The 7,868-nt window shown below is 47.1% G+C and overlaps 1 protein-coding gene across 2 annotated transcripts; it reads right to left on the minus strand.

Annotated features, from left to right (window-relative positions):
• Positions 1 to 954: 954 nt before the first annotated feature.
• On the minus strand, positions 955 to 3,714 carry lg14h1orf52 (linkage group 14 C1orf52 homolog). 2 transcript variants are annotated; one of them, XM_061298147.1, is made up of 4 exons: positions 3,174 to 3,714; positions 2,832 to 3,060; positions 2,453 to 2,635; positions 955 to 1,567 (listed from the first exon to the last, which is right to left on the minus strand). In XM_061298147.1, the coding sequence occupies exons 1-3, from the start codon at positions 3,480 to 3,482 to the stop codon at positions 2,484 to 2,486; spliced, it is 690 nt and encodes a 229-aa protein (XP_061154131.1). In that variant the 5' UTR covers positions 3,483 to 3,714; the 3' UTR covers positions 955 to 1,567; positions 2,453 to 2,483. The 2 variants fall into 2 exon arrangements, with proteins under 2 accessions (XP_061154131.1, XP_061154130.1); XM_061298146.1 differs by lacking the exon at positions 955 to 1,567 and having other exon boundaries at positions 1,593 to 2,635.
• Positions 3,715 to 7,868: the final 4,154 nt, after the last annotated feature.

Below are 7,868 nucleotides of genomic sequence, written 5' to 3' on the forward strand. Positions count from 1 at the left end.
AGAAAGTGTGTGTGTGTGTGTGTGTGTGTGTGCGTGTGTGTGTGCGCGTGCACCTGACTGCATGTTGGCGCTTGGCAGCTGTTGGGTCTCCCTCCCTTCCTCCCCTCGCTGGTGATGGCTGGCCGGTCGGCCGGCCGGCCATTGTTCCCACACTGTGTGTTTCTGGCTGCTTTATAGGCTTTCCCTTTTTCCGAGTGTGCACCACAACGAAATGTATGTGCTTTCTCAGGGTATAAATTAGGCCCGATGATGGCTGTCAGAGAAGCCTAGTCCAGGAGCCTGCAGCTAGGACAATCATGGACGATCACATTATTCCTAGTTATTCATATTTTACAATAAAAAAAAAATATATATATATGATAAAAGGCTCTCTGCAAACCAGTCATGGCATTTGAGTGTCATTTGGCCGTGGTGCTTTGAATAAATACAATGTTTGATCATACTACATTGGGGTGCAAAAAATAGCCACCAAACCAACTTCTATTTGATGAGAAATTAGATTGCCGTTGTGACATATGATCGTATAGACGTATGCCTTCTAATTCAAGCTAGAAATAGCATGATATGAGTGGCTTGTCCAATCACATGAGGCAATGAGTGGATTGTGCACTCATGCTTCTACTGAAAAGAACAAGGCAGTTGTTGCCAATGAAGCGAATGGTCAGCCTCCACATGCGCTGCCCTGTGCCCTGCAGCTAACACGGTTGCTTAACTGCTTGATGCGACGTACAACAACATCCAAAAACATAAACAAGAAAAAGTTCAAAGTGCTAGCAAGATTTGAACGGAGCAATGAAAATAGAAAAATGATCATGAAAAAGAATGCGTATTAAGATGAGCAGGATAAATGACGTCCGAGTAAAATGGAAGGAACATCTTGTCTTTGGTGTCTAAGGATGAGTACAATATGCAAACTACCCAAGAAGAGTCAGCATAGCCGAGGCAAAGGAAGGGAACGGTAAGGAAGGCTATTTATTAGCTTCAGCTTAGAGGCCATTCATAAAGAGACAGCAAGTAAGCTGGCTTTGCGTGTTGGAATGAACGGAGTCGGCTCTTTTTAAGCTGAAAGAAATCTCAAGTCCGACCGCAGCATTGATATGTGGGAAGATGTGAGCTCCACTTTGGAAATATTCTGCTGCCGTCAGTCATCTGAAGCACACTATTACTGTCAATTATATGATGCTTGGGTGTGAGCATTGCATTTCATATCCAACGTAAGATCAGACGCCGACGGCACAGAGTGCTCTGTCTGCCTCGCAGCCCCCAACCAAAGAGTCATTTTGGAGATTGTTGAGCAGAAAAGCACAAGACAGCAGGCAAGTCATGATGCTGACAGACGGCAAATGTGTGAAAAGAAAACACAACAATGGCAGCATTTGTCATATTGGAGTTGGACATGAATGACCTGACTATACTGGATGTCATGCCAGAAAAGGGTGTATCAGCGGATGACTGCCCGATGGATGGATGGATGGATGGATGGACGGATGGATGGATGGACGGACGGACGGAGCAACATAGGCATGGTCAGATGGATGGATGATGCTGGCCGGGCATGATGCTGAGGCTATAAAGAGACACAAGACAAGAAAGATCTTGGTAGCCTTCATTTTGAACATGTTCATTTGATGGGAGTACATATATTCCAAGTGCAGTGTTAATGTTAGTGTTATGTTGTGCTTCAAGAATATTCCAAGCCACGTTCTCTATACGTACTTCTATTTGGACAAATGTTCACATCACAACAATGACGGCACTGTTTACACACTGCTTAGTATCTAAAAAAATCACCAGCTACTTGGTAAACACGTCTGACAAAGTCCAAAGCAGTGGCTCGATGGCGCCCTCTGGTGCAAAAAGCAGCGAAACGCAGCTCTTTTGACAAATAGCGTTTGCACTCCAACCAGTGAGTGACCGACCGAGCATTTGGCCACACACGCATTGCTAAGCATGGCAAAAATGAAAGATAAGAATATTGCAAGTTGGAAGGCAACTTGCCAACCCTTATGGGATGACAGAGCAATCTTTAAATGACATGGAGGTAGGATGCACCTAATGGCATCATAGCCACAACAGAAAAGTTAAAAAGGAGCGCCGCACTGCAGATAGACACCATTATTTCCTCAATCCAATCTATATCGAATGCAGCGCAGGCTCGTCCAGTTTTTCAAATGGCCTACTTCCTCTTGGAACGGAGACATTTTGGAACCCCTTTCCGTACACCCGTGCATACTACATAACAGCAAGACATGTTGATATTGTTTGAACCTATTCAAAAATGATAACACATACACAAAAACATCTTGGCATCCAGTAGGACACATTAAAGACACATTGAAATACATGACTGAACAGACACTTGTCCAGTTTTACTCAAAAGCTTGACACTTCACTTGCAACTTTCAATGTGATGACACGTAAAGAGTAAACGGACAAAATACTATATACGTACAGCTAATTGTATTTTGGAGCAACTTTTGATTTCACTCAATGTTTTGTCTGAGGATTCTTTTTTCCTCTTCAACAAAACTCTTGTCAGAAGTGGCTTGTCCCATGTCTCTCTTCCTCTTCTCCTTTTGCTGGAAAGTCTCCACCCGACGTTTCTTGGCCGACGGTGACGTCTTGGACTCCTCATCTTATCAGCAGGTAAGAGGGGGATGGATGGAGGGAGGGATGGATGGAGGGATGGATGGACGGACGGATGGATGGACAAAGGGTGAAAGAGTAAGTGCACGGTAAGTGCTTGAAGTAAATCAAGTTGCAGACCTCAAGGTAACTTAGCATATTGCCACATGTAATTATTCTTTTGGACGCATGCACAGCGTACATACCTGATTCAACATGTTGCTCTTCCGGAGGAAGAAACTGGGCCTTTTCCGTTTGAGCCTTTGGTGCATCTTCACCGTTGTCCTCGTAAACATTGGACCACTTGATAGCCATGTCCATGCCTGGGGGAGGTCCCTTCTTCTTCGTATTCTTCATCTTCTCTAGCTCTGCTGCTACATAGCTTTGGGGAGGGGGTACAGCATTCGTCATCCAGGGCTTAAATTCCCTGGGAGCCTGAAAACAGCAGAGGGAAGCAGAAGTAAACCTGGAAGAATCTCTCTGGTTTGTGCCTGGACCTGCAGGAAGTCATACATCAGCGAGCAATTCAAAGTGTCACTGCAAGTTACCTCTTCTGGCGCTTTAACCGCCAAGTTATCCCAGTCGATCTCCTTGTTCAGAGGATTGTAGAGAAACGCTGGTTTGGACACCGAGTTAAAGAGCTCGTCGGGCTTCGGCAACCGCTTTTCGCCGGCTTCTCCTTTGCTTTCTTGCTGGGAAGATGCAGAGATCGCTCCACTTCCCTTGGCTTCTGTCCCTGCTTTGTGGCTCGGATCCCTCCGGCGGTGCCCCGTCTCCTCGTCCGAGTCGCTACTGTCGCTCAAATCATCGTAACTTGAAAAGAAGCCTAAAGAGCCGCTCTTCTTTTCTTCTGCCATGATTTAGGGCTATGCGTTTCCCCGTGCACATGGATCGTTTGAGCTCAATCGCACACAATTCTAATGACTGTCACACGTAACCGCGTCCAATCGTTGACGACTCAACAAGCTTACTCCATTTTGAAGCAGCCTCCGTTACAGTCGTAAAGTGGTTTGTTGAAATGGGTCGTAAATATTGTCGCAATCACAAACCGTCGTCAAGCGTATAACTTCTTCCGCCATCTTGAACCGGGAGTCTCGTAAAGGCCCCGCCCCATTTCATTTCTTGCTTTCTTTTTCTCGGCGCACCTACTCCTTTTGACCGCTAGATGTCGGTTTAGTCAAAGAAACAAACAAACGCAAAAACCAAAGGCGCCACTGTCATGGGGTTACTCGCTTCAGCAGCTGCAAGCAACCTTCAACATGACATGTTTCGAAAGTGATCAGGAAGACTGAAAGGGACGAGCCCTTGGCCTTGTGCACAGGTCAAACTTCCTACCTGACAGAGCACAGCATACATCAATCCTAAATTGACCCCAACTAGCCACTGCTCTCGTTCCATTCCTCTCGCTTGTCTTCGTCCCCTCCCCTCGGTTCATGTTCCATGACTGCTTCACATGCAGTTTAGGATTTTAGCAAAGGTTAGCTGCCCGATTGCACGGCTGATGTGCCTCAAGATTGACTGGAAGTCCAGTTCCAACAAATCCTGAGGGTGTGATGGCATTTATGGGAACACATTTGTGTCTTTTGTTTGGAAGCTATGCATTCTCTCCATGTTACCATTTCTTGATTCATTTGTTTCATTCCCTTCTTCTTTTTTCATTTCACTCGTTGGCAGATTTATCCTACCTACCATATTATAGTCACAAGTTAAGGCACCATCCCATCCCATCCCATCCCATCCCATCCCCCAGTCGAAGCGCTGCCGATTTGTTTGCCCGCCGGCTTTTTCCACTCACTCTGAAGAGCTCCTTGCATGCCTGCATGTATATACGTCTGTGATCCGAGTGGCTTGCAAGCCAATTTGTTAGAATGAATAAGTGAATACAACTAAAATAGTCCTATTTAGTTTCCATTTCAAGAAAAACATTTTGTTCACATCAGAAAACGAGAAGTCCATCTCCATGGCAGCCTTGAAAGCATTCGGAGGTGGACTGACCGGTGAAAAGCCGTGCTCCACATCTGGTTCACAGTTGTACTCCATTTCTTTTCTCAATACACAATAGTAAGATACAATTTGCCGTGTTTTATTCAGTGGGATGTTTGATTCATTTTGGGGATCCTCCAGAGGCTGTGATCATAATTAGTCTTGTACCAGCATTCTTCCCTTACTTACGGCGCAATATCAGAGAAAATTGCTGTTGCTCTCTTGTGATTTCTCTGTTCACTTAGAGGAGCCTAACATTTTGAAACAGAGGTGAAATTCTTAAGCTCGTGACATGAAGCCCAGGCGCTGCTCTGCTCTCTTCTGCTCTTCTCTGCTCTGCTCTGCTCTGCTCTGCTTGCATCGCTGAACTGTTGGGGCTCCTGGCTGGAAAAGTGTGTGATGGGGAGAAAAACAAAAGGTTGCAAAGAGAAAGTGTGGGTGATCTGGGTGAAAAGGTCAGGCTGAGCAGTGCGGGTGCGGTGGGCTGGCTGTCCAAGGTGATGATCCCCATCACATGTTCCACCATGTCCTGCAGCGTTGATGGCTGTGGACTAAGCACATGCAACATTCCACCCAATGCCCCTCCTTAGATGCTTTGATTTCCACAGCTCCCTGTGATCTTCATGATGTGATCCTTGAAAAGCGCTATATCAATTGAATAAATGATTATCATGATTATTGCGCCCAATTATACCTGTTGAAAGTTGGGCAAAACAAAGAACATCCCGTCCATGTGTACAGTCAGAATGGGGCCGTAAATCTGGTCGGAACAAGAGAAGAGAATTGATTTTTGCTCTACTTGGGTGTTGTTCACATTCTCTGACTGCCTTTAAATCTTTCTCCAATTAGTTGATGAGCGGATTGTGTCATGCCACGTCGACGCCCGTTCTGTTTTTTGAAAAGCCAAAAGCCGAGCAATTGGACTCTTTGTGCTCTCGTTGCCGCTGTGTGATAGAAGGGATCGGGGGCACCTTTCACACCTTCAGGGCAGCTCGGCGGGGAGTCGGCAGCAACTTGAGGCTGGCTGGCCGGCCGGCTGGCTGGCTGGCCGGCCGGCTGGCTGGCCGGCCGACCGGCCGGGCAACCTCGCTGGCGCTACAGAAACCACTTTATGATCAGAGGTCATCCTGGCTTCCTTGTTCCTCCCCTCCTAACGCTTGATTGCTCCAGCTCCCCAGAAGGTCCGTCTGCTTCTTCAACAATCCGTGAAAAGCCACTAGCCGGTGAACTACCTGTTTGGCCGGCCACGGTGAACCCCCAAGGCCTTGCTGAGGGATTTTCCCATTCATTAGCGCTGCTCAGTGAAGCGGAGCCGCCCGAAGATTCCTTCCAGCCAAGCACCTTCCTGGTGCGACCCGGCGGTCCGACCGCGCCGCCGTAAAGGAGAGCAGGCTGCGGCCGTCAGAGATGTGCGGGAGGGGGCCAGTAGACACAGCTTGGATGATGGAGTGAGTGCAAATGCTCTCGAATGCAGCACACCCGAAAGCAGTGCGGCGTATTTAACACATCCGAGCAGTGCACTTCCACGCCTGCAGGTGTGCGTCTGACCCTGGAGCTAATGTGCCATGTTGGCCTTCTATCTGACAGCATGGAGAGCAGCACCGACATCCACAGAGGCTTTCATAAAAGCAAACACGTGACCGACCGAGTAAGCCATTTTGATGCCATTTGAATTGGTGGGAGGAAAGAAAGATGAGCAAAAATGGAGCTTGGGCTGTACGTATATCTTACGCTCGATCCTATTGGTCTACTCCGACCGGCTCGCATATTTGCACCGTTCCTGTTCAAGAGAAAAAGGCATGGAGCAATTGAGTCCCATTTCAATTTGTGAAAGATCAAGGCAAGTGTCCTTGTCTCAGTGCTTTCGAGAGGAAATGCAGAGCAGTAAGAGTCAACAGGCAGCCATGACGCCATCGTTCGATACCCATATCGATACGCAGAATAAACTTTGGAGAGTGCAAACGCGCTGGCACGAGAGAAGATGAAGTCATTTTTCCCGATGCAATGAAACAAGCCTGCAATAAAACATCTTGTTATGCTTAACCCCATTTTTTGTTGCTAACTTGTGAATGGAGTCAGTGTGAGACTCGACCGACCGACCGACTGGCCGGCAGACGCTTCACAGTTCACAGCCCATGCGTGACGTTTAGCTTTGTGTTTGCTTTTTCAAATCATTCTGCAAAATGAATGGCTTTTTTTGTTTAGAATAACGTTCGATAAAAGAAAAAACCCGCATATTTTTACAGGTTGAAGGTCATTTTATTATCTCGAGTTTTTAGCAGGGCACTATTGTGAAGACATTTCTCAAGTCACCTTGATTATATAATAGGAGATGACATCAGCGTATTATCTTGGCCAGTTGAGTGTTTGGGTTTCCATCGGTGCAGTTCAAGGGTGCAGCAGTCAGCTTGAAAGTGTCTCAATGATGACCTCAGGTCTGTCTCCAGCTCAAATCCAACTTTGGATTTCAGCTTATGTTCCTCGCAACGAGATGGACCCCCGACCCCACTCAGTGTCTATCCAAATCAAACGTCCAGGCTATTTCGATTCTTCACGGCGCGGCCATGCAGGCAGGGCCTTAGCCATGACATGGCAGCTGTCTAACAATAGGCTGCAACTTGTTGTTATTTTCTGTGCTTTTGAAGGAAGGAGTCAACAATGCTCACTTGTTTTCTACTGAGCAGTCTGCCTGCCTTGAAATGATTCATTGTGTTCACTTCATCTGTTTGCTCTTTAGCGCTGGCCAAGTCGCTCGCACGCATGCTTTTTCACTTGTACTGCTACATATCAATGAAGGGAGATGTTACGGACGTAAAACGACAACTTGACCCCGACTGCGTATTTCATTTTAAAAAGCGCCATTTCCTTCTTTGCGCGTCAAGGTTGATTCAGGCTCATACTTTGCTTCAGTCGTCCAGCGGAGCAAAAGCTGTGCCCCCACCTTGGCACAAGTCCCAGATGAACAATCAGCACTCCTATCGTTCATATGTTTGCCATCAAGGTTGAAGCCAAGTTTGGAGGGACTGCCTGAACAGACAGACTTCATCATGACTTCATTTGTGTATGCTGCTGACTGCAAGCCAGCCAGCCAGCCGGACAGTCGGCCAGCCGGCCAGCCGGCCAGCCGGCCTACCAGCAGTGCTATATGGACATAAAAGAGCAAAGACTGACTGAGGTCACTTCTCCATTTGGCAAGGAACAGTCACATTTATTCAACTTCTTCTTCCTGTCATATTCCGTTCAAATGTGCCGAAACCAGT

This window comes from Syngnathus typhle, linkage group LG14, assembly GCF_033458585.1.
Source record: "Syngnathus typhle isolate RoL2023-S1 ecotype Sweden linkage group LG14, RoL_Styp_1.0, whole genome shotgun sequence".
NCBI lineage: Eukaryota > Metazoa > Chordata > Actinopteri > Syngnathiformes > Syngnathidae > Syngnathus > Syngnathus typhle.